The sequence below is a fragment of the Castanea sativa genome, chromosome 5, assembly GCF_040712315.1.
Source record: "Castanea sativa cultivar Marrone di Chiusa Pesio chromosome 5, ASM4071231v1".
NCBI classification, from domain to species: domain Eukaryota; kingdom Viridiplantae; phylum Streptophyta; class Magnoliopsida; order Fagales; family Fagaceae; genus Castanea; species Castanea sativa.
Window position 1 is genome coordinate 50804507 of NC_134017.1, and position 26499 is coordinate 50831005.

The 26499-nt window shown below is 32.3% G+C and overlaps 2 protein-coding genes across 3 annotated transcripts; one reads left to right on the forward strand and one right to left on the reverse strand.

Moving 5' to 3' along the window:
- Positions 1–505: 505 nt before the first annotated feature.
- On the forward strand, positions 506–13279 carry LOC142636887 (floral homeotic protein AGAMOUS). Of its 2 annotated transcripts, XM_075811176.1 has the most exons (9): positions 506–637; positions 977–1212; positions 5913–5994; positions 8217–8278; positions 8371–8470; positions 8615–8656; positions 12089–12130; positions 12237–12406; positions 12999–13279. In XM_075811176.1, the coding sequence occupies exons 2-9, from the start codon at positions 986–988 to the stop codon at positions 13000–13002; spliced, it is 729 nt and encodes a 242-aa protein (XP_075667291.1). In that variant the 5' UTR covers positions 506–637; positions 977–985; the 3' UTR covers positions 13003–13279. The 2 variants fall into 2 exon arrangements, with proteins under 2 accessions (XP_075667291.1, XP_075667292.1); XM_075811177.1 differs by lacking the exon at positions 12999–13279 and having other exon boundaries at positions 12237–12410.
- Positions 13280–14171: 892 nt separating this feature from the next.
- On the reverse strand, positions 14172–15891 carry LOC142635369 (GDSL esterase/lipase At1g29660-like). The gene is made up of 5 exons (XM_075809536.1): positions 15642–15891; positions 15254–15378; positions 14837–15082; positions 14497–14743; positions 14172–14386 (listed from the first exon to the last, which is right to left on the reverse strand). The coding sequence occupies exons 1-5, from the start codon at positions 15889–15891 to the stop codon at positions 14172–14174; spliced, it is 1083 nt and encodes a 360-aa protein (XP_075665651.1).
- Positions 15892–26499: the final 10608 nt, after the last annotated feature.

The window sequence follows — 26499 nt, forward strand, 5'->3', positions numbered from 1 at the left end:
ATAAGTAAAAAACTATAGTAAAAAAGAAATTGAGATAACCCATTAGTTTGCTCATATTTTCCTCTGATGTTTATAAAGAAACTATAACTATGCAGCATAGCCCTACGTCTCAATCAGATGTCCCTTTCATGTCCCTCTCTATCCCTCCCTTCTCCTAATGGCATCCACCATTCACATGAAATACACTTAAAACAAAAAACCAAAAAAAAAAAGGAAAAAAATAAAAATAAAAATAAAAATAAAAATAATAAGAGAGAGAGAGACAATGCTTAAGAGTGATTCCCATCTTTAGCCTTGTATTTTTGTTCATCTCCAATACTTAACCAAAAACCAAAAAAGAGATCCCCTCCCTCCTCCAATTAAAAAAAAAAACAAAAAGCAAAAAACAAAAAAAGACCCAATAAAATAGTAGAGCAAGTGGGAGACTTTTGTAAATTAGTTAAACTGAATGAAAGTACTTTTTTTTTTTTTCTTTATAAATAGTTAAATACCCCATCTCTTAGACCAGCCTGCATCCATTTTCTGTATCTCTTCCTGTCCAGAATACAGGTTTTGTGGATAAGCAGAGAGAAAACCCAAGGAAGAAAGCTCTTCTTCTTTCCTTAATTACTGTCTTCTCCCTTTGTTTCATCACCAGGTTAGTCAGCAAAATTCTTACACATAATCTGAAAAACCTTTTCCAAGTGCTTCACCTCTTCTCTGCAAATAAGCCCTTTTCACTTGAAACCCAGATTCAGCAACTAACACATTTTGTTTTAATACCAAGAATTAATGAGAAAGGAAATAAAAATTTGCAGCTCACAACATGTTGGAGTTGGAGGAGCTTAGCTATATTCTAATTAGGCTTTCAAGTTTTTTCATTGCTTAATTTTCTTTTCCTTCAACTTGTTGTCAATCAAATATAGAGAAAAATGTTCTTGCATAGTAAGTGTTTTGTTTTTTGTAAATGAATTATTGATTTTTCTGCTTGATTCAGCTACCAACCATGGTGTACCCGAACCAATCCATGTCGCTCTCTCCCCAGAGAAAAATTGGCAGGGGAAAGATTGAAATCAAGCGGATCGAAAACACCACCAATCGTCAAGTCACCTTCTGTAAGAGACGCAATGGTCTGCTCAAAAAGGCCTATGAGTTGTCTGTTCTGTGTGATGCTGAGGTTGCACTCATCGTCTTCTCTACCCGTGGCCGCCTTTACGAGTATGCTAACAACAGGTATAGCTTTAATTTGTTCATGTTCATCTTAATTTTTTCTAGACTTTTAGCCCTATTGCTTGTTGTTGTTAATCTTAATTTTTCAAAATTTATAAACTTTCAACTTCTTCTTTACCTTCCCTTCCAAGAGCCACTTTTTTAATGGTCAATTAGTCCTTTTTTTTTTCCTAAATTGTTGAAGTATGAAAATATTAATCGGTGTTTTCTATTGAAGAAAGATTTTCCCTTCTGCAATAGATTTTTGGGTGAAGTAAAGCACAAGAACACAATCATTTTTATGGTGCAGTTAAGATTGAGTTCTATATCTCTTTGTTTAACTAAGATTCAGTTTTCTTTCTTTCTTCTGTTTTGTTTTTTTACCCTCTATGTGCTTTGTGGGTTTTCCTCCCCTTCTTTTTATTTTTCTTCTTATGATCATATTTTTTCTTCTTGGTTTGATAGAGAGATAGATCTGGTGTAATAGATGGAAATAGAAGCATTATGGTTGTAAGTAGAAACAAGTAGTGATTTGGGAATGTATGCAGGCGTGTGAGATCAGCTTCTTATCTTCCTCCATTGTTGTTAAATTTTCTGTTTCCTTTCTTTCTTTTTTTCCTTCTCTCTCTCTCTCTCTTTGATGTCATCTATGAGGCTAAGAAGGCCTACAACAAAAGCTGTCACGTTCTCATTAGACCAATCCCTCCATCTCTCCTTGACACTTCCTTAATGGCACGTCAGTTTGACATCAAGATCACAAAGTACAATTGCAAAAAATAATAGTTATAATAATAATTGTCAAGTCCTTTCCAAAGACAAAAGGAAAAAAAAAAAAGAAAAAAGAAAAAGACCAACTTAGGGTTTCAAACCCAGATGGGTGTTTCTCTTGAATTTTACTTGAAAACTCCCTTTTCTAACCAATCACAACTAAATCAAGTCAAAGACACACACACCCAAGTTAGGGTTTCCCACACTAACCCTCAAGTAAAGGTCCCCAAAATCTCAGTTGCACCACGTGCTAGATTTTTCTCACAGTCAAACATACCCAAATTAGGGTTTATTAGCAACTACATAGAGTAATCAACTTGTCCAAACACTCTAATGGGTAATCCATCCTTAAATCAAGAAAAAAAAGTCATCCACAACCAATCAAAACAAGGGAGATAATGTTTCTTTTTTCGTATATTTTAATCTATTCAGGAATCGGGGTGTGGTGGTATTGTTAGGGTTTGAAAACTTTGAGGACCAGACTAAGATTTGTCATAGTTGAAAGAATCTTTGGTCACGTCACACATCTTGGACCTCTGACAAAAGAGTTTATGTGTCATGATTCCTATTCTGGGTTCTCTTCATTTCCTTAATCTGAATCCTCATTTTTTTAATCTTCAATGGTGTAAAAAATACACACACACATATATATATATATATATTTTCCTCTCTCTTGGGAATTTCTTTTCTTCTTAGATCTCACTTTCTAACTCTCTCTCATGGGGGGGTAAAATTCTTTACCAAAGCTGAAATAGCAAAGAGTACTCAGACAGAGTGAAAGAGAGTTATAAACCAATGAGAATGCTTCATCTTGAGTAATCATAATGTCACTGTTTGGCACTATATACTGGGCTTTACATTTGTCCAAAGATCTTGCATAGATATATTTATGTAAGCTTCACAAAGACAGTTTTTTTTTTTTTTTTTGATTTTTTGAGAGAGAGAGAGAGTAAAGAAGGACTGAGCAGAGACAACGTACGACAAGTTTGAGCCAATGAGAGAGTTCTGACCTGAGCACTTAGCTTGTTTCATGCAATGAGAAGCGGCTACTGATTGAACGGACGGCTTTGATGTGCTCAGATTTTCAGACTGAAGTGACTGATTTAATTATTATTATTATTTTTTTTTACTTTTACTTTTTTTCATGTCATTTTTTAAATCCCAAAATTTAAAACTTTTGTGTGTAAAATTTCGAGGTGGATAATAGAATGTGGTGTGAGGGGAATGTCCATTGTGTAATGGGTATTTGACACGTGGAAAAGATCTAGCCGTTGGCATGGTTTAGCCAATGGTATTGTAGGAGGTAGTGCCAGCATGGCAGAGTCAGCCAATCAGTGGCTCGACGAAATTAAGGTATCAGCTAGTACATTGAAAATGGTGGCTCTTCTGAAATCTCTACTGTGATTTTTATGGGTTTGTTTATATTAATTTTAGACCTTTTTCTAAAAAAATTTATTTTAGTCTGGGTTTTTTTTTTTACCATATCTATATCTACTCTAACGTTGTATTGCATCACATCATGTCACATTTACTTACGACTCTGTCTGAATCAACTCTGACTCAAGAAAACTGAGATTTTGAATCATTCAACTGGTCTTTGTTCCGGGGGTTTCGTATTATAATCAGTTAACTGAGAAAGTTGGTTGATCTGACGGTTAATAATTCTTTATTTTACTTACTATTAATCTCAGAGCTTAACAAGCTTACATCTGCTTTCATGAAAACATCTGTATTTGGGGTCATACACTCACACGCATAGATTATAGGCTATTATTATATTATATTATTTTCCAATAATAATCTATCTATTATTAGAGTAAAATGTTCGAGTTTTTTCTTTAGGCTGTCAAGTATGCTATTTTATTATTGTTAAGAATATATGTTTAAAAGATATGCTATTGACTTATCATTGAATTATTTAATTTCAATGATATCTAGGAAAAAAAAAAACTTATTTTAATGATACTTAAATTATATTTGAGTATTTTTTCTTAAGAAGAATTATAGCTGAGTAATTGATGTTGTGTACGAAGAGTTTAGAAACTCAATTAATATATTTTAGTATCTCTAGCGTAAACATCACGGATTTAAATCTCCTATTCCTCAACTATTGAATTGCCACTAAGAGCTTTGTAGCTTATTAATTAGTTGACATTTTTTACCATTTTCAATAAAAATATCCAGAGTTTAAATCTCTCATCCCTCATTGTAATTGTAAGTATAACTATCAAAGTATCTTAAAAAAAGAGAGTAGTTGATGCTATGTTTAACATTAACGGTGATCTTTGTGGGTATCAAAATATGATTAAGTTTATGTATGGTAACTTAGGTGTAGTACATTAGGACCCCAACTAAATTCAAGCAAATGTTGGAATTGAATTTAATTATCTTTGAAAAAGATTATACTCTTTGTGTTTTATTGGTCAATGCAATAAGATATTTGAATTTAATATAAGAACTCAATGTAATGCATCTAAGATAACTGAGAAATTTATTATATCGATTAAAATTGGCATGTGCTTTTTCACTATTTTAGTGTTTATGCAAAGCATAGTAACTGCATTTGTTGGCAATTTTTGTTCAAAATTCAATCTCATGGTGGTGGGTGACATATAAACCTTTATTATTTTTTTGTTGTTTTTGTTACAAATAAAATAAATTTCCAACTCAAAGAGAGAAAAAAAGTGTTATGTATATGGAAACTTCAAATTTAAAAATCTAGTTTTTATTAGCAATTTACATGTCAAAAGATCAAATTTATACTTTTTTGAGTGGAAATATGTCTACTTCAATTTTAAATAAAAATTTGTTACAATAAAAAATATTTCTTAAAATAAAATTTTCTACTAATTTGTTTTTTGAAATTATTATTTTTTACTAATAAATATAATAAATACCTGTTCTACTATCATGATTAATAGCTGGTCCAGTTCTATGACAAATCAAACACCAAGTTTAGTATAGATTAATTAAGGTTTCACATGCTGTAAAACAATGGATAATGTAGATATTTCTTTATGGCTAGAGATTTATAATAAATGGCACAGTTCTCAAAGAAAAGAAAGGGGCATAGATCAACAAGAACAGTCAAATTAATTATCATTTTGTTTCCAGACATGAAAAAAAAGACCTAGTTTTTTGTTTTTTTTTTTGTTTTACCCAAGTAATAACTTTGGTAATATGCTCCTTGAGGCTATGATTCCATTATCTGTAGACTAAAATGCTTAGGCTATTATTATTCTGAGGAATTCCACTTTCATTGCCCACATTCATATGATAATTCTGACATCTATTGGACAAGCAAAAAATATAAACTAAATAGGCTGATTTTGTTTTATAAAATAATAAAATTTATTTAATGATACCTAACCTAACACAAGCCAAAGATTTAAAGTAAATAAACTTTCATTGTCCAAACTCATTTGAAGTTACACATTTCTTTTAAGAATTAAACCTAACATAACAATTATTACATATTTTATCATTTAAGAAAAATGGTGAAATTGTTACATAATACATAAATGTGCAAAAGAAGTACTAAACTTTGGATATTCCATGAATAGTTACTATTAATAAAAATAAAATAGATTGATGCATTTTGAATGTTTTAAACATTGCAAAAGGATAAAATTGTGCAATTTTGGGTTTACTGCATTCAAGACCTTTTCTTTTATAATTCAATAGTTAGGGAGTAGAGATTTGAATATTGGATATCTCTTTAAAAACGCCATGAGGTGCCAAATGACATGTTGAGGCACCACTTAACCCAAAAGTTTAAGCCTAAACTTATGAGTTAAAGTCCAATTATATTATATGAATCACTCTTATCATTTTTATTCAACATGAAACTTTTCTAATTAACTAATCATGCCATTCACACGTGACTGTTCCAATAGAATGCATATTGTATTATTTTATTTTATTTTTTTCAACTTTTGTGAACATTATGATTGTAGTGTGAAATCAACCATTGAGAGGTACAAGAAGGCATGTGCAGATTCCTCCAATACTGGTTCTGTTGCTGAAGCCAACACTCAGGTACACCTTTTTCTTTATATTGCTCCCAGGAAAACTCAAGTAATTTTTTTGGTTCTCACTGTCTAATTGTCCAAAGCAAAAGAAATTGAGTCTTTCATAAATGGACCAATATATTTGGAATCATATTCAAGGAATGGTGATCTAACAGTCACCAGACCAAGCATCATTGTCTTATTTAAATTTCTCCCACATGCAGTCAAAGTTATGTGCTTGGCATTCTACATGATTGTTCTCTTTTGAACCTTATAAAAATAGTATAATGCAGTTATCAATCCATTACCTTGTCATTGGCATGATGATATATCTGTAGAATTAATTAACACAAGTAAACCCCCTCTCCCTTTATAGACACTTATATGAACACTTATAAATTTGAATTCTCACTCCTTTTTCTTTTGTGAGCTTTTATTTTCACATCAAGTTCATGCATCAATGCTATAACGCATGTCTTATCATGCAACCAAAATATGGTAATGTTCTACTTATCAAGAATACAGTTCAGAAAGATTATTGATACACTTGAGTTTTTCCCTAACCACATACCTATACAATCAAGGTTTTCAAAACCACATGTGGAAGCTGACATATATAGTTTTCAAGGTTTTAATGGAATTATTATCTAATATCTTCTTTTGTGCTAATTTTGTATTATATTGAAGAAACTTTGGTTTTGATCTTTGAACCGTGTTACTTTGCCCCCACTTCTTTTAGAAATTGAGTGATTCTTTTTTCTTGAAATTACTTTATAAATAGAGTAATTCAACTTGTAGTTAACTTTGATCATTATTTAATACAAGACCAAAAAAATCCTAGTGAGCCACAATTTGTTTAACTTCGAAATTGATGGCCTTGATGAAGGTTTTGGTTTTCTATATTTCGGTTATCTCTCTCTCTCTCTCTCTATGCCACAAAAATTATACAAATATTGTCCCAAAAAAAAATTGAGAACAAATAGCTATTGAAAAAGTTTTGCACAATGTAATGGTGATGATTAGCAAATGTACCTAAGTTTAATGCTCTAGAGGAAGGTTTGCCAAAGTAAGGTTTCCTAGATAAAATGCGAGTTTAAGAACTCCTACTTTTAATTTTGACAGATAGGCTAGAATGAATTTCACATGACCACAAAATATTTACCATCTTATGATCTTTGGGGTAAAGGCACTGGAAACTAAAATTATACCTAGTGAGTGTTTATCAAATGCTTTTTCCGAGACAAATGAAGATTCTCAAGTGGGTTTGGAATTTCCTTAATTAAGAGGATATTAGTAACGTACACCATAACCATAAAGAAATGATGCAAATGAAATATTAAAAAAAAAACTAACGAATTAAAAAAATTAATTTACATCACTTGAAGAATATAATATAGTAAAACTCAAGAGTAGTCTCAATCATATTATTATTGAAGATAAGAGTTGAAACTAAATTCCTCAATTCCTAAAAAGGCTACATTACACTACTATAAAAGAAGAGACAGTTTATTGATTTGTCAATGATGTTATTCTATGTATTGCCCTCATCCTATAAACAAAGAGGTAATTGTAACCACTTCACAAGCTAACAATATAGCTTTTTAACTTCTTAGTAACCACATATCCTAGTACTTAGCCTTCTCTCCTTAAGTCTTACACAACATAATTACCAAGCTTATACATGTTATACTCCATTTAAATAATTTTATTTTATATTTATATTCTTCATATATTTAGGGTGTAAATAACATAGAAGCTTACATTTTAGATGAGAAACTCTTATTGTTGAAGTTACATTACATTGGATGTAGACTTTTGTCTTAATATCAAGGCATTCTTTGGTCTTGAGATTTTTCTAAACATCTGCACTTAGTTCACTAGGTTGTCTCTGCCTCTAGAGGAATGCATATATGGCAATGTAATTACCTGATAATGATAATAACAGAATAGTGTTGTACATTATGAGTAATGTCAAGGGTGTTTGGAGTAACAATTTTCCCATCAGAACAAAATAGTGCTGTACATTATGAGTAATATCAAGGGTGTTTGTCCTGCTTTTGAATTTGTACTAGAATTAATACTTGACCCATAATTTAGGTTAGATATATACATATTTTGCATGACTAAAGGTAGTTTCTTCAAACAGGTAATCCATGCTCTATTAATATTGACCTCATATTTTTAATGAATTCTCATCATATATCTTAATGAGGTATTTTGATCCTAATGCTTAATGAACATGAATCTCAGTTCTACCAGCAAGAGTCTGCTAAACTGCGTGCGCAAATCGGAAATTTGCAGAATTCAAACAGGTAATCTAAAGATATTTAAGATCATCTCATTGTCCAGAATTATACTGTTTCACTAGCATGCAACCTTTTCATTCTGACAATGTTTTTTCCAGGCAAATGATGGGTGAGTCTTTGAGCAATTTGACTGTAAAAGAGCTCAAGAGCTTGGAGATTAAATTAGAGAGAGGAATTAGCAGAATTAGGTCCAAAAAGGTATCTCTTCCATGTTTTCACTTACAAATATATGAGTTTTGTTTTACTAATAACAAGTAACTTAATTTCTTTATTGCATTAGTCTAAGTCACCACTAACAATCAACTATTCTTTTATTTCCTTTTTTCTTCTCATTGGATCCAGAATGAGCTCTTGTTTGCAGAAATTGAGTATATGCAGAAAAGGGTAACCAATCCTTCTCTTTGACTAATTCTTCTTTTTGAAGTTATCTACTCTCTATATTAGTAGTCCAAAATATTTGAAGATGTTTGTTGAGGCTGGGAGTACTAGCACAATGCTTATCTTTTAAGTAGGTCTGCAAGTTATATGTCTTAATAAATTTATATGATTAGTGTGAGGCAACAGATTTTCAACATAGTATTGACAGCCTCAATTGTCATTATCAATCAAGGATGTGCTACAATAAACGCATAAATTTTTAATATTAATGCTTTTTCCTAATGAACAAAAAAGAAAAGAATAAAAGAAGGAATTATGGAATATGTACCCATCTAATTGAAGTTGATTAGAGTTATTCACCTTAAAACAAACTGTTAGAGAAATTTCTAAAAAAATTAAACTAGATAAGAAATAGTAAGGATGATTTACTGGAGCATATTAAAAAGATTTTAGCCTGCAATTTATTGCTGCAGCACTAACTCCAAGTTAATACATTAGGGTTACAACTTCTACATGTTCTGAGCAATGGCAAATTGGCAATATTCTGACTTTAAAAATCTGTAGTTATTTAATGAAAATGTTTCGTATGTATAATTCTTTTAAGAATTACACACTCAACCACTGCACACCCTTGGTGCGATGACCACTTCACAAGTATAAGTGCTTGTGGAGTGGGGGGGGCAATGACCAGGATTCAAGTCTCTAGGAAGGAGCTTCACACATATATACACTTAGATTAGGCTAGAATAAAATTCTATCTTGTATAAAAAAAGAAAAGAAAAAGAATTACACACTCACAACATTTAATAAACACAGACTAACCAAAATTCAACTCAACCCAAAACAAACTTTTAATACCAATACATCTAGTGTTCTCATATGGACACAATAAATAAACTCAAACTCACACAAACTACCATGCATCTTACATACGTTTAGGATGTAGTTCAGTTAATGTCAATTCTGCAGTAAAAATACTTCCCATCATTCATTTTTCTTACCTAATTTTGGACAACTCTACCTTAAAACCTTTTCCAATTTTATTTTTCTTGATAAAGAAAATATTTTCCACTTAATGAAGAATCAATACATAGTTTTTATAGTGCAATATTGTAAGAGTGGTGCTTGGAAGATTACAAATTTTACTACATAAACTTTTGAAACTAATATGTCACCGGTCACAAATATTTTTGAAGGCGTCACAAATTACAAAATAGTAATTATAATATTTATTTATCACGTGTTGAAATGACATTAATCACATTCATTGTTACGTACTCTTTTAAGTCTTTTAAGATAAATTTTGTAATAACTTTAGAATTTTCTATATTGTAAACATGGAACATCTCTATATTTTTTGGTGAAAATATTTAGTGCATTGGATGTACTACATTTATCTCTTACATAAGGATAAGTCTCACATATAGGTTTTGCATATAGAACCCACCCTTATACAAGACTAAGTTATAATACTCAGTATATGGAATAATTTCTCATATTTTTGGTGCATAAACATGCATGTAACAGCATAAAATAAGTGAGTACCAAATATGACTTTTCCCTAGGGATCAGCAGTTCTGCTACTTAAATTTCATGGTGTACTACAAGTCAGAAATTGAATCACAGAACCACAGTGACTTAGGGACAGCATATATACTAGGTTACCAGCTAATCCACCCTACTGTAGCTCTGCTCAGTATCTCTACCAGACCATACATGAGCTTAAAATGAACTCTTACCATATTTTTTCTCCCCCCCCAAAAAAAAAAAAAATCCCAATACTCATGTTCATCACAAAATTTTGGAACTTCCCAATAGGAAAAAACAATAGTTTGTTTTAGTGCCTTCTAATTTCTATATATATTTTTTATCATCTAATTTCTATATATTGCATCCAATTAAAAGAATTTTTTTTGTTTTATCAAATACCATCCATTAGACAATTCGTTTTTAGAAGAAATCCACTAGACAACTTGGATATTTTTTAATACCTCTTACTTATTCCAGCCCTAGAAACTTTGCACTGGGACAGCAACATATGCTTGCTACCCAATATAGACAAACTTGGATCTTAAGATACTTCACAATATAGACAAACTTGGGAAGTATGACACTTTTCACAAATTGAACATGAATTGATTATATAGAGTGAATTAATGGGTTGGATCGGAGGAATTGATTACATTGACATGAAATTCAAAGTCAAAATATATATGTACTGAATTAGTAGTTGATCTACTTTTCAAATTATGTAAATCCTATTATAAAAAATTGTGAATCCCTTGTAATGTGTGATCAACAATTGAATGAAAGATCCCATCAAAAACAAAGAAAAAAAAAAACAATTGAATGAAAGATGACATAGGTCTTAGTGACTGAAACATGATAATCTCTTATGTTCTCCATTTCTGATCATCTCAATATAATTATTCATAATATTTCAATTTTAACACAAGTTTCACCTTAGACTGAATGTTTGTAAAAAGAATGAAGGTTGAATTATTTCAAATTATTACATGTGAAACTTCTCGCCATATAATTACACAATCATATCAAGTGCTTGACACCAGTGGATCACCCATATTTTAACAATGTTTGTGAAAGTGAGGTTGACAAAATTAGGGTGCTTAGTAGGGTCTTAGTACTTAGTGATTTAGTCAAATAATTTTTCCTTACACGTTTGTTTGGTTCTCTTATATTTCTGGAATATGAAAATTGGGAGACTATTGTAATTTGAAAATTCTCAATTTGAATTTATTATTATTATTATGGGAAATAATACTTTTCCATCCTATACTTTCATAACATTTACAATGGTTCCACTCCCCAGCCCCGTCAAAAAGAATGGTATCAAGGTAACCCGAACGGTCTAAATTCGACGTTAAATAAGACAAAAATTAAGTGTAGTTACGAAATTACACTCATTGGTTGAGATGAAAAAACCGTAATTTCTATCTAATTTAGATGATAATTGACATTGTTATAGATTTTTCTCAAATTTAGGTGTCAATCGGGCAACTAATAGTTTGGAGGATATTATAAATAAGGTAAAATTCTAGGGTGGAATTGTATAATTCGTCATTTTATTATTTCAAGTTGCAATCGAATTCATTTTTGTTTGGATCAGTGAGTTTGGCTGCAAAATAAATGTCTTCTTTGTGTGTAACTCTGATCTTATTTATTTATTTATTTTTATAATTTGATTGTTATAATAAGTAGGAGAGAGGCGATGCCAACTCCAATACTTAGGCAATATCACTAATCGGCCATGCTCTTGACCCCTTATGATCTATTTTTATGTTTGCAAAATAGTAAATAAGCTCATTCTAATTATTGAAGCTGTCTAGATTCACATCTCTATTTATCTACTTATTCAAATTGCTTTTAGCAATGAATGTTGCAGTTATAACATTCCCCATATTAAAATGTGCATTGCAGGAAGTTGAATTGCATAACAATAACCAGCTTCTCCGAGCAAAGGTTTCCCTCTCTCTCTATATATATCTATATGTGTGTATATGCATGCAAGTGCGTGTGTAGTAGACAAATAATGGTGACATGTATGTGAATTTTGTGGATGGTATAGATAGCCGAGAATGAGAGAAACCAGCAGAACTTGAATGTGATGCCAGCAGGAGGTGGGAACTATGAGCTCATGCAAACTCAGCAATATGATTCTCGAAACTTTTTCCAAGTAAATGCATTACAACCCAATCATCAGTACCCACGTGAAGACCAGATGTCTCTTCAATTAGTGTAAGAGTCTCCCTCCTGATTTAACGTTTTCATCGTCCTCAATAATTATCTACAATCATTTTTTGCTTGCATGTGACATGCATCACATTTCATTGATCGAATTGTTTTCACGTGTAAAGACTTAAATTCAGTCAAATCTTAATTTGGAACTATACGGGAGATTAAAATGATAACCACAAATTATGCATGACATTTGATGATCATGTTTGCCAATTAAAGTGGGATGTTTGTCAACCAGATTGAATTTTTTCCCACATTACAGTCAGTCTGCTCAATAATTGTGTCAAAATGAGGGTAGCTGGCGGGATCATTGACTTGTTTATTGACTAGATTTGCATTATAGATTGGTGGATTGATTTCAAGTTTGGAAATTTCTATGTGCTCAAGTATCACACTAATTAAGCGTGCAATAACCTAATCGGTTGCTAGTCTAGATTTAAATACTTAGAAAGCTATAACCATATATTTTTAAGGCTAACCTTACAAGATAAATCATTGACATATGTTATCTGCTGATTATTCATGACTATAATGAATAAGATAATCTAATAAACATTTGTCTAATACATATTTTCTTACTATTTCCAAGCAGTTAATAAGCTTTAGGGCCTTGCAATATCTGCTGTTTTTATATTCCATGGAGAATATCAAATATGACATCAAGTGAAAGCTACAGGTATGTTGTCAAACACTAAGCGGAGGGTACTATCCCTAGTGTTGTGGCTTTGTAGACTGTCATAAGACTCCTAAGAATGCTATTTGAGATGGATCTGTTTTGTGTATGTTTATTCAAGCACTAAGAACTCTATTGCAGATACCACTAACATAATTATCATCATTAGTCTTATTTGATCTTTAAGTACTCTCTTTGTAGCTTTAATTGATTTTCCAGTCTTCTGTATACATAATCAGCTTATCTGCACTGTCTCAGTTGATATAAACAATATTACAGTCAAATTCACCAAATCACTGAAAGGTGTAAAGAATTGGGAAAAGTGATATGTAATTAGCTTCTCACTAAAAAATAATAATTGATAAGAGTATGAGGGAAAGAGATGAGAGAGTAATTATTTATTACAGAAAAGTTAAATACAATTTCTTAAGTGTTGTATATTAAATTTCTTGATTAAATTCAATTAAATAATTATATCTACTAATTTGAATAAAATACTATATACGTTGTGTCAAATATTGCCATCACTTAGAAAAAGTTAGACAAGGTACAACTCATATAGCAATAACATCAATTTTTGAGTGCAAGAGTTGGTGGTTCGTCTTGTTTTGGAAGTGTATGGAGTGATTTGTTAGTATCTAGATCCCACAAACTTGGCGTGATATGTGCAAAGGAGGGCTGTGTATAATAAGATAACAACTAAACCTTAAAATTAATATTAAAAAAAGTGTACATAAGAAAAATACGCACCTAAGAAATACAAATCATTTGTCATATTTTTTTTGTAATCTACTTTATATTTTGCCAATCACAATTAGTTATGTGTTCGTTTGACTTCTTTTAGTTTGACGGTTCTCAGTGTTTATGAAATACTATTTTGTTAAGATGTTATGCTATCCATATAGCAATCTTAAATATCAGAAGAGAAGAGCCACATTGCATAAATGAACCTGAAATGCTGAAATTGCTTAATTAGAAAAATGCCATATACAACATGAAAAGAATGTCTAGCAGTTCCATTTGAGAAAATTTATTAACCAAAAAATAAAAAATCTCTTATGAAGGATTAAACCAACGGCTAGGGCTCCTTGATTAAAGCTTAATTAGGTGACTAATATCCATCGGATGGGTATCAGTTACCAACAAATTCTGGTATGATCTAGCTGCAGATACTTTGTTAGCAGCTTCAGTAGGATGGAAAGAGTCCCAGAATGTGTACTCACTCCTATTCAGGCATGGAGTTTCGGAATGAATACATTGCCCAATTTCATCAACTGGACAACACCCAACATTTGTAACCTTGAAACCTGAAATGCATAAATCACATAATATACTATTACTAAAAATATTTGTTCAAAAATCAATAATCTATATATAGAGAGAGAGGAAAAATAAGACAAAGTTTGAAAAATTATACCAGCAAGTAATGCATCCCCTGATGCAATCCCCAAATAATTCACATATATAAATTTTGCATCAGTTAGTTCCTTATTCAGTTGATCCACAAGTAATACAAGCTTCTTGTTAAAGAGTAGGGCATCTAAATTAATCTTATCTACGCACAAAGAACCATTTGTGCCATGTGATGCAATTGAAAATGGAGTGCAGCCTAATGGTCCTACTCCAAATATTGCAACCTTCCTTGCTCCATAACTGTGCAAAGTCTATGAAAAAAAAAAAAAAAAAAAAAAATCAAACTTGGTTCGAGTATGTGTAGGGGAATAGAACAAGAAACATATTGCACCAACGCTACTAACCTTGATTTGGTTACCATATTGTGTAATAAGAGCTTCAGCGTATTGCTCTGAAGTATAGTTCTGGCTTGTGGCATAATTTTGGGGCATGTAGTAGTTGTTAAGGTAGTCATTACTTCCCATTCCAACATAATATAAGCATTTATTTAGGTGCTGAGTGGCTGCATCTTTACTTCCTAGACTACTAGTAATGCGAGAAAATGTTGTTCCGTGATTCACCAACTGTTTATCCAAGCTGATCCGAATACCCTGCATGGTGGCCGGAGAAGTTTATGTCATGTATCGATCACTTGTGATGTGTTAATTTATACAAAAGCATATAGATATGCGTAAAACTAGTACTGCAAGTACAAGTGCAGAATTTAAGCAAACAAATACCAATTCAAAGATCAAGAAGTTAATTGACTATATGTAAATTACCAAGTGACTCCCACTTTCTTCACGAATTCCAGCTGAGGCAGATGCATAATTCACACCTAAGAGTATGTCCGAGCTCGCAAGATTTGCAAAGGGTGGAATGTACTTGTCGAAGCCCAAAATTTGAGCTACAGAGAGAATTTACAATTAACATGCTGAAAATGAAGAAGCTCATGTCCTGGCTACCATGATCAAATGAATGTTTCAACTAACCAAAAAAAAAAAAACACGTTGATGCACAGATTATCATTATGTCAACCTTAACATGCATTCAGATAAATAGTACATATGTTTTCTCTAGTGTATGTTTGAAATACGCATATAGATTTCAAGACACGAATTTGCATATCATGTTTATATATATGGGAGATACTTAGCTCTATCAAATTACCTAATATGTCAGCCGTGGTTAGGCCATTGGTAAATCTTCCTGTCGGCCCTTGAGGAAGGTCAATACCATATGGAGGGTAATTAGATACAGCCTTTGTTTGAAGCCCGTTATTATTGCCATTATCCACTAGGGAGTCTCCGAAAATGAAAAAACAAGGTACTTGGGGCACTGCATGAACATGAAGTTGCATGTTTGATGAAACCACCAGAAGAGCAAGTAACAATAGCCATATTTTTATCTCAGCCAACATTGTGAAAAGAAAACAAATAAAGGAAAATGCAAAAGAAGTAGGAACGTAGAGAAAAAGTAGAAGAATGTGAGATGAATATGTGAGAAAGTTAAAAAGCAAGTAGGATGAAAAATGTGTAGCAGCAAAACAAGTATATATAGGCAAAAAGGGAATGGAGGCGGGTGATACAACCATTCAAATACAATTATGCGAATCCAATGGGCACCTGAGGTTGACAATTTTGACGTAGGAAATGATTGATTTACCACTTACACTAAAAAAAATAGGAGCCATTTGAGGCTGAAAATGCGTATCTGCTTGTTAAAATAGTAACAACCTTTCTTTATTGCTATAATTTTGCTATGTGGTGACTTGTGAGTGGTGAAATCATGTATTCACTATTTTATTTTCAACCCTCACGAGTTATGAAAAAATTTGTGGGATTAGAAAAAAACCCTTTTAAATTCTAATTATGTCTTGGGAACAATTAAACTTATAAAAAATAGTATGTTAGTAATTAGAATCTTATATCTGTAATATAATCTCATTTCTGTAATAACACAATAATAGAATCTTAAGTCTGTAATTAGGAGCATGCATAGTTCGAGTTAGGTTGGATTAGGAATATCTTTCAACCCAACATGGCCTCCTTAGACCTTAGTTTTAGAGATCTCCAAATCAAGTTACCAATCCAACTCATTGTAGCTCTAAAAACCAACTCAACCATTGATAACACAAGACAAATTGAGTTGCCATAGAGCTCAGATCACTATATTGAGTACGTGGGGTTGTCTAGTTCGCAATTTTCTTTGAAAATGATTGAGTTTTCACTGAAACTCATTATGCACACAATGATTAAAATGCACTCAATTGAACATAATATTTCAATTTGATTGAAACAAAGTCTTAAAATACCAAATTTACCGAACTAAAAAATTAAGATGAGTCCTAAAATAAATAAATAAAAATTAGTGAAAATATAAACATTTTAAACTATTAGTAGTATGAGTTGGGTCAAGTTACATAGGTTAAACTTTTTGTCAAGACAAATTAGACCCAACCCTAGCTTAAAAAAACTTTAAACCCAGCACAACCCATCAACTCATGAAAACCCAACATGAGGTGTCATATAGGGGTTGAATTAGGTCCAACTTATTAGTTTGGTGGGTTAAATGCACTCCACTATGTTTATTTCAAAGTTCCATACAACATGATATAATGGAATAATATTCCAATTGAATTTCTCAAAACACCCATATAGAATTATATGTAAACTTTCTTTAAGATTTGCTTAAAATTTTGTTTCAATAAATTAAATAATTAATATCATTATCCTTCATTTAAAAATTAATCTCTATATAAATATTAAAAATTGAAAAAATTTGACATCCTCTAATAAATTAATAATATCTATTTGAAAAAACTTTTCGACCCCATCTAATAATATCCACTTGAATTATTTAAAAATAAATAAAACATATTTAATACAAAAGAAAAAAAAGTTAATATCTATTTGAAAAGTAAATTACTATATCAAGAAAAGAACGAGTTTATAATTTATTTATTTATTAAAGCCCATACTACATCATTAATATTTTCTACATTAATATTTATTTATTTTTTTAACATTAATATTTTTCTAGAAAATGAATCATTTTCTAAAATGCATTTTCTAGAAAACTTAACACACATCTACAAGCACAAAGAAAATGAAAATAAAAGAGAATAAATAAATATATCTATAAAAAGTATATAATAGGGGATCTTTAGTGGGGCCATGGAGAATTTAAATTTCTCCCTTGATCCCCTGACTCCATCCTTGACTTTAACATTGTAATTGATCAAATACTTTAAATGTTAAAACTCTTTTTGATAAAAGCTCATAATTTCAAAACCTCTACAATTAAAATTCTCCTTCATACAATAATTTCAAACAGACACCAAAATGTTGTATATACATTTTACCTTCAAATTAAAGTAGCATTGTATATAATAGTGGAAAACAATTTCTCTATATTTTGGATCTTTTACTCTAAAAAATAAATTGGCTACATTTCGCATGTAAATTCTTTGATAATTGAATAAGAGATCTGAAGCTTAATCTTCACTTGCATGCATAAAAAACTGATTGGTGTTTTGATTTGATGATGAAGAGGGCAATTATCAAAAGCGGATGACATAGATTGAAACCCTATAAAAAATTATAAAAAAAATTGGGTACATTTAATTTTTAACAACAAATGCAGTGACCATAAAGAAAAAAAAAATCTAATTTGCCCTAATAAAAAAGACCAAATAAAAAAATTCCTATATAAAACAGCAAAATTAAATCTCAAGACTATAACCAGGCTAGGAAGTTTGCTGCATGGTACATTAAGCAGCATACACAACACCAAATAATTCAGTTTATTCAAATATACCCTAAGAAAAAAGAAAATTCCCTTTGAGGGAAACAAGTCTAAAGTTTTTTTTTTTTTTTGGTTCCAAAAAAAAAAAAAAAAAAACTTTAGACTTATTTCTTTCAAAGGGCTGGGAGGAAGGATTTTTTACATAAGACTTTTTTCAAACATCTTTTTATACGTGTTCAATGTTTCATATAGCTAAAAACCTTTAGTCAGAAAATTATTTTTTTACCAAAAATGAAAATTACACTCTAATTTGGGGGCTATTTTGATTCTGCTCCCTAATTTTTAAAATTTTGATTTCAGTCTCACATTGTTTTTAAGGCTGTCCCTCTATTCATTCTAGTTAGTAATATAGCCATTAAATGACAACTAAGATTAAAGGTTTTTCTCTTAGAATTTGCATCATTTTTTTTTTTCAGAGAGAGTTTCAACCTATGGCAAAATTTGCATCATTTTGAGCCATCACATTTTTTTTTCTTCTTATTAATTGTACGATAGGCGACCACAGGCCCACTTGGCTCTAGCCCAGGCCTAAATGAACCTGGATATTACCCCGCCCAATCCTAACCTCGTGACTGGCCCGTTATCCCTCAGCTCGGTATAAATTGGTTGGTGAGTGCCCCTGCATTGTTCGGTAGTACATCGGCAACATGGGAATGCCTTGGGGAATTATGCTGCCAAATAGGATTTGAAGGTTAGCACCAGTTCCAACGATTTCAGTTCCATTTCCAATGGAGCATATTTCTTGTAAAAAATAATCAATTTGAGCCACTCCCATACGAGTGAGATCAGGGGTAATGGTGAGTTTCCCATTATCCTAAAGCTATAAATAGGAGGAAGGACGACAGAAAGGAGGTTGGATAATTTTGGATGAGAGAAGAGAAAGAAGGGAGCACACAGGTTAATAGGAGAGTGTACGAAGAGTTGTACAGGTTTGAGACTCGCCTAGGAGCTATCCATAGTAGGACCCATGTTACAAGTAAATTGTGAGTCCAAATAGGAAGCCCAATTAAAGGGGTTGAGGTTTGGGTACACACAATTGGCGCCGTTCACATAATTAATTTCAATTTTTATTTGTGTTCTTTCTTTTTTTATCCTTATTCTTCTTTTTTCCATTTGTCTGAAGGGGAGCTAGATCAGAGAAAGTGGTTAGCATTCAAAGCAAGTTCAGCCTGATTGATCTAAAGGAGGACGAAATGACCTTATGATCTGCTTCTACTTAGTACAAATGTGCGGATACATGGGATGAACTTAGACAATAGGGTTCCATGCTTAAGCTTGGCTAGGTAACTATTGACAATAACTGGGTATTCTATAAAGAAATAATTGAAAATAAGGATCATCTATTTTATCAGTGCTCCTTCACCAAACGAATTTGGGAGATCATTATGAGCTTGTGTCTAATTTCAGATGCAAAATCCAATTGTTAGGACATAGTTGATCGAAAGGGAAGGACTGAGGACGACTATTTGCAAGCTAACTTGGTGGGTTACAGTATATTATTAGTGGCTGCCAAAGAATGTATTCATACACGAAGGGATGATATACTCTGAAGAACAGGTTATAATCATGATAAAGAAGGATGTCAAAACAAGACTGAAGAGTAAATACAAGAGCTGTGAATCAATTCTCAATTGAATGTTGTGTTGTAAATTCGAGATAAACCCTTCAATGTTGGACTTCTGTTCTAGTAGCTCTGCTATTTGCTGTCTTCAAGGTCGCTTTAGGCTTTAGACTCATCTCTTTATTATGATATAATGGGTTTTTGTTTTTCAATAAAATCTCTACTAATTTCTTTAAAAAAGAAAAAACCAAATAAACTCTCAAGATAATATTCGAATTTCTAATACATAAAAGAAAATTTTCCATAACTATTTACTAAAAATTTCAACATTAGTCTACTTGAAGGCAAAAACAATTGCATCGTAATGACCAACTCTTACGGCTGATCTTAAGCAACTAAAAAAAAAAGAAAAAAAAAAAAGTGAGCTACACAGTCCGGTAAATAGAATGTCACACACCATCAAATGAGGCAAAGAAAATAAGTCCATAGAGAATCAAATTGTGATAAAATACTCATCAATATAATTAAACTATTGTAATATGAAAAAATGCTACATAATGGTAGTACAAAAAATAAGTGATAGCTAGAGTAAGTAGATTTCAAATTAATGTTAATGGAACTGATAACTCATCAATTATCCAAATTGTACTGAATTTATACATCCATAGAATGAATCAATATAAGAGTCGAATTCAAAAAATTATTATTATTATTATTTATTTATTTATTGACACATGAGGATATTTAGACATTTTGGAGATTTTAAGTATTCCACCGGGTGTATGTTGTTTCCTCGTTCTACACATACCAAGTTATTATAAAGAAAAATATTTTGTAGTCGCCTCAAGATGCTGCCAAGAAGTTTCGAACTCAAGATCTCATAAATATTGTGGGTCTTTAAAAAGTCAACTTGGAGTTAATTCAAAACATTATTAATAACACCATGTTTTGTGTATTGGGCCACAGAGGAGAATGCCATGTAAAGCTTCCATGTCACGACAGCCACCGCATCCTCCATAACACTGCATATAAGAATATTGTACTCAAGATCATGATCCACAAATTTATCCTATGAACATTGGACAGGTACTACTAACATAATTATGTTGTAAATATAAGTATATACACATATGCTGCAATATGTGAGTAATTCTACATTAGTGGTAGAAGAATGAAGAATGATTAAAAATAAATAAATTGTGTTTAAGAATCTTGCTTGGGCAAATAACATGCAAGTGAAATGCAAGGCTTTCTATTTATTTTTTTTTTGTTGAAAGGAATGCTAGAAAGCTTTCATTAAACGGGATTTCAACCCAAAACGGATACATCATCAAAGATTTGAGAAGCAATGATAGGGGGAGTATCATCCACCCAAATATTACAGTCAGATATGTGCTCGGCATATTTGGCCAATTGGTGAGCTGCCTTGTTCCCTTCCCTGCGAGTGAAGGAGGACTTCCATGCTCTAAACTTGGGTTCCCATGACTTAATACCAGCAATTAGGTGATGGACTTGGATTGGACCCGGGTCATGGTTAGTGATGGCAGCCATGATAGTTTGTGAGTCCCCCTCAAGAATGATCTCTCTAAGGCCCAACTCCCATGCAAAGATCGTGCCAATCTCAGCTGCTTTGGCTTCGGTCTCAAGAGCCCCAAGTGGATATGGGAGTAATTTGCTAAGAGCTCCCATAATCCGCCCCTTGTCGTTTTGAACTACCACCACGATTCCAGTGTCCAAGTTCTCTAAAAACAGCTCCATCAACGTTGGCCTTGTACCATCCAAGAGGAGGTGGTCTCCATAAGCTAGGACCGTGGGGTTGAGGGGGGTGGGGAAGTTCGCAAAAGCTTTGAAACTCATTTAAGAAAGCTCGTGAAGCTTCAAAAATCTGAAGAGCAGTTTTGGAGGCTTCCCCATCTCGAATAGCGTTTCGGTTGTTCCAAAGGGACCATGCTAGTGTTGCGAAAGTTTCAAGGTCTTGGTTGGGCTTCGCTTCTTTAACACATCAGAGCAAATCTAGGAAATTTGGCGCGTAGGCAGTGAGGCTTGGGGTTTTGATATTCGCCATTTGCCACACCGCTGCCGCGAGTTCACAGGTCCAAAGCACATGTCCAGCTTTTTCAAATTCACCACATATGTTACACTCCACTTCCACTGAGATTTTACGATCTTTGAGCTTAGTTTTAGTGGGGAGAATATCTTTGCAAGCCCGCCAAATGAAGTTTTTTATTTTGTTTGGGCAGCGGAGCTGCCAAACTACCTTCCATAATGATGTCATCCTGGTATTGCTCGAACATTCTCCCACTTCAATCTTGGTTAGCTGTTTATGGCTTATCCGATACGCACTACGGACTGAGAAAGCACCATTGGCTGTAGCGAACCATACTCTCTGATCCACTGGAGACGCAGAGCTTAAGGGGATAGCCAAGATGGATTCAGCATCATGGGGCAGAAAAACAGAATTGATCATTTCAGTTTTCCATACAGCCCCCTCCTTGTCAATTAGAGCCGAGACCTTCTCATTACATAGCAGGGGGTTTATAGGAGTTGTGATTTTGTAAGTATCAGGCTTGGGAACCCATTTATCCTTCCAAATCTGCACACTCTCGACATTGGCAATAGACCAATGAATTCCGTCTTCCACCATGCTCTTAGCAGCCATAATGCTTCTCCAAGCGTAGGATGGTCTTTTACCAATCTGAGCATCCAGGAAAGACCGGCCAGCAAAATACTTGGCTTGGAAAACATGGTGGAAGAGAGAATTTGTGTTTTGGAGAAGCCTCCATCCTTGCTTGGCTAGAAGAGCGAGGTTAAAGGCTTTTAGGTCTCTGAACCCCATGCCTCCATCGCCTTTAGGCTTACACAATTTATCCCAAGAGACCCAAGAAATCTTCCGCTCATTAGACTTCTGTCCCCACCAAAACCTACTAGTCATAAAGCTGAGTTCTTTGCATAACGAATCCGGTAATTTGAAGCAACTCATGGTATAGGTGGGGTGGCTTGAGCCACTGCTTTGATGAGGACTTCTTTGACGGTAGTGGATAAGAGCTTCCCCTTCCAGCCAACCATCTTCTGGCTGAGTTGATCTTTGATCCTACTAAACGCCTTCCTTTTACCTCGGCCTACTATTTAGACCTTGCTTAAGTGAGCCACAAGCGAGGGAGAAAAAAACTTTCTGACCTTACCTTGCTCAAGCAAAGGATTATTGGATATGTTCAGCCCATTAGTCTTAAGTAACCCAAGCCCATGCTCTAGGAGTCTCTCATTAGTCATCACGTCTGGGAGTGTGAGTTTTTTTTTTTTTTTGAGGAAAACATATGGGAGTGTGGATTGATGGGTAGAAACATATCCCACCTTTTTCTCCCCCCTTCCATATCAATAAACCTTTCATCCCCTCTTTAGCAACCGACTTTATGTCTTGCAGCATCTAAGGAAAGAGAAAATCAGTCCAATCCCTTCCTTTTCTCTGTGCTATATCGTCGGAATGTGAGGTGTCATCATTCCACTGGGATGAAATAACTTTTTAAAGACATCGAATTTAGTTCCATGCCTCGGAGGTGATAAGTTTCTATTTAATCCTAAATTTTTTTTATGCTTTTACACTTTTTAATTTTGTTTAGTTGGGCAACTTCTTATGACTCGTTTGTTTCGATGGAAAACCTTGTGTAAAAATAGTTTTATTTGTTTTTCAGTATTTGATAGCATAAAAAAGATTAGTCAAAAGAAAACTATTTTTGGTCAACATAAAAAGTATGGCTTATTTTTAAAGATTGTTTTCTATTAAATTTTTTTGAAAAACAACTTTATCTCACAGCAAGCTAAATAAAGGAAGTTAGAAGATTCTTTTTCAACTCATTTAAAGTTACAACCAAATATTAGAAAATAAGATAGTTTTATAGAAAATGTTTCTTGGAAAATGACTCGTTTTCAAGAAAACGACTCATTTTCTAGAAAATATCATTGTTGAAACAAACAGAGCGTTATTTTATTGTATTACTATATAATTGAAATTGATTTATAACTTTATTAATTAATTTGAACAATCTTTCGGACTATATTTCCAACATTTTAGGACTAAGAATCTTCATCTAAAATTCGCCCCCGGCAAGCTAAGTGTGTGAGTAATCATTGCCAACAAGGAGTCCATCATGCCACCACTACATCACCAATCCATCGAAATCCTAAGCAATTTGATTACAACACCAATCCCTATTATTCGAACCACTCTTGAGTAAGGAACTAGAATTGGGTGATTTGTTCATCCAAACACATGCAAAATCAGTTGATTTGGATAGAATCCTTAAATGCAATTTTAATCCAAAGTTTAGAGAGTAAAATGTTGTAATTGAAAGTATGCAAATTAAATTGTGATTGTAAATTATAATTTACCCAAGTTTTTATGCTATTGGGTGATCAGAGCTGATGGATTAGCATATAATAAAGTAGGGATTCTATTATAAATACTAGTGTTTAACCCGTGCATATGCACAAATAAATTAAAAAACAATCACAATTACATATATATGATTTAGAATCTAATTGGATCTAGATTCTTCAAATTTTGCACCCATTAATTCACTTGCCACAAAAATTAAAAAAATTAGATGGAACATATGGCGCCAAATTTGACTCCAATTAAAATTCAATTTAGAATCTAATTGAATTTAGACTCTTTGATTTTTGCACCTAATAATTCATTTGACGCACAAACTTAAAAATTTGATTAGACACATGACGCAAAATTAGACTCAAATTTGGAGTTTAATTATTTTTTTTTTCAGTTTTTTTTCCACATATATATATATATATATATATTAGTGGGGAATTGATAATGGATGAGAATTTAAAAAATCCATTTATAAATTTAATTGCTTTATTAATTAAATCGATCTTTATTTATTTTTGGGGTGAGAAATTAGTGGTGCTAAAATGACAATACTATACCCATAATAATAATAATAATAATAATAATAATAATAATAATAATAGGTGAAGCTGAGAGAAATTCAAATTAGATTTCAAATTAAAGTTTTAATTTTGTGACATATGTCTTGATTTATGTAGGGACCACACCATAATTATCTTTCCAATTGTTCATTTCAAATTGAAGTCTAATTTTACACCATCTGTCTAAATTTAAGTGGGACCACATTATAATTAATGCCCACTCTCATTTAAAAAAGCGATGGGCACCTTTTTCTTTTTTTTTCTTTTTTTTTTTTTTCTTTTTTTTTTTTCACGTTAGGTTAACCTCCCCTTTCTAAAATTTTGCATTTTACATTTAAACCCTGTGCTCTTTCTCTTTTCTATTTTTTTTCTTTTCTTCCACAATAATCAGGCCCGCCTATTTTTAGGTTCACCTCCCCTTCTACAATAATCAAACGCCAAAACCCAAATTCTTTTCTCTCCTACTTTGCTAACTGTGCATCTTGCCAGTTACTAGACCGGTTTAGGAACCTTAATATACAACTCTCCTCTTTTTCAATGAATGCTATGGATTTTGAAAGGGATCTCTCGGGATCAATGATGCATACTTTTGAGTATTTCTGTATCTTATATAGGAAGAGGTTCTCTATCTATTCCAATTTTACTTTTCTTCACAATTTTAATGGTCTTAGTTTATACTCTGTAAAATGAATTTCAACCATTCCTAAGGTTTGATTACTCATTTCTTTCATCTGCTTATGCTTTCCTTTCTTTTTGTGAATAATTTTTATTCTTTAATTATATAATTTTCTAGTTTTTCTATTATTGATGTTCCATATTTATTTTCTGCTTCATAACAAGTTGCAAGGAAAGTAATGAATTGTTTGAATTGAAAATAAGAGTTTTGATAATGCATTAATTTTTCGTTAATATTTCAAAATACTTGTTTATGTTGTGAATGGCTTATTTCAAAATACCATATGGTTAGTATGTTTCATAACGTATTTTGAATGGCTTATTTTGAGATAAGAGTTCTGAGTTTTGTATGTTATCAATTAGGTGATGATTTTGGCTTGGTTTTTGTGTATGTTTGTGTTGATTGTGTGACATTTGAAATGGGATGGCGTACTCTCTCTTTATGTGGGTAGGTTGATATATGAGGATTTAGTCTATAATAAGGCATGACAATTGCTTTAGAAATGTTCTCTTAGAAAGAAATTGGTTGTTATCCCTTAGACTGTACTATTTGAAGAAGGCAAGTAAAAAATTATACTTAATAGGTAGATGTATCACAATTGTATTTGATCAATATACTAAAGAGGAATAAGATGGATTGTAGGAATTTTTAGCATAATATGTATGCGGCCAACTCCTTCTTTTAATTTTTTTAACTCTGTTGCCAACGAGGTGAGGCTTTTTAAACGGCTTATTGTCTTAACAAAGGTCATCTATGTTTTTATAGTTTATGTCCTTATTTGTTGTGTTTTTTACTCCACAGGAGATTGTCATAAAATTGGGAAACTCTATTGCCAACAAACTGAGGCTTTTTAACTACTTATTTTTTTACCGAATGTCAACTCTTTTTTATAGTTTATGTTATTATTATTGGTCAATTATATGATAGGTTGTTGATATTCTATTTATTAGAGCTTTTAATGTTTTCATTTTAATGGTAGTCACAATTGTTCCAAAACTTTCTATTATCCAGTCAATAAGTTTTCAAGTCATTAAAAAATA

Bases quoted from the DNA above. Each gene is read 5' to 3' on its own strand.
- LOC142635369 (XM_075809536.1), bottom strand. From the start codon at position 15,891: ATGTTGGCTGAGATAAAAATATGGCTATTGTTACTTGCTCTTCTGGTG. The intron at 15,083-15,253 runs GTAATTTACATA...GCCACCATGCAG, and splicing joins AAGAAAGTGGGAGTCACTTG to GGTATTCGGATCAGCTTGGA. The intron at 14,744-14,836 runs GTTAGTAGCGTT...TTTTTTTCATAG, and splicing joins AATATGGTAACCAAATCAAG to ACTTTGCACAGTTATGGAGC.
- LOC142636887 (XM_075811176.1), top strand. From the start codon at position 986: ATGGTGTACCCGAACCAATCCATGTCGCTCTCTCCCCAGAGAAAAATT. The intron at 5,995-8,216 runs GTACACCTTTTT...CATGAATCTCAG, and splicing joins TTGCTGAAGCCAACACTCAG to TTCTACCAGCAAGAGTCTGC. The intron at 8,279-8,370 runs GTAATCTAAAGA...TGTTTTTTCCAG, and splicing joins AATTTGCAGAATTCAAACAG to GCAAATGATGGGTGAGTCTT.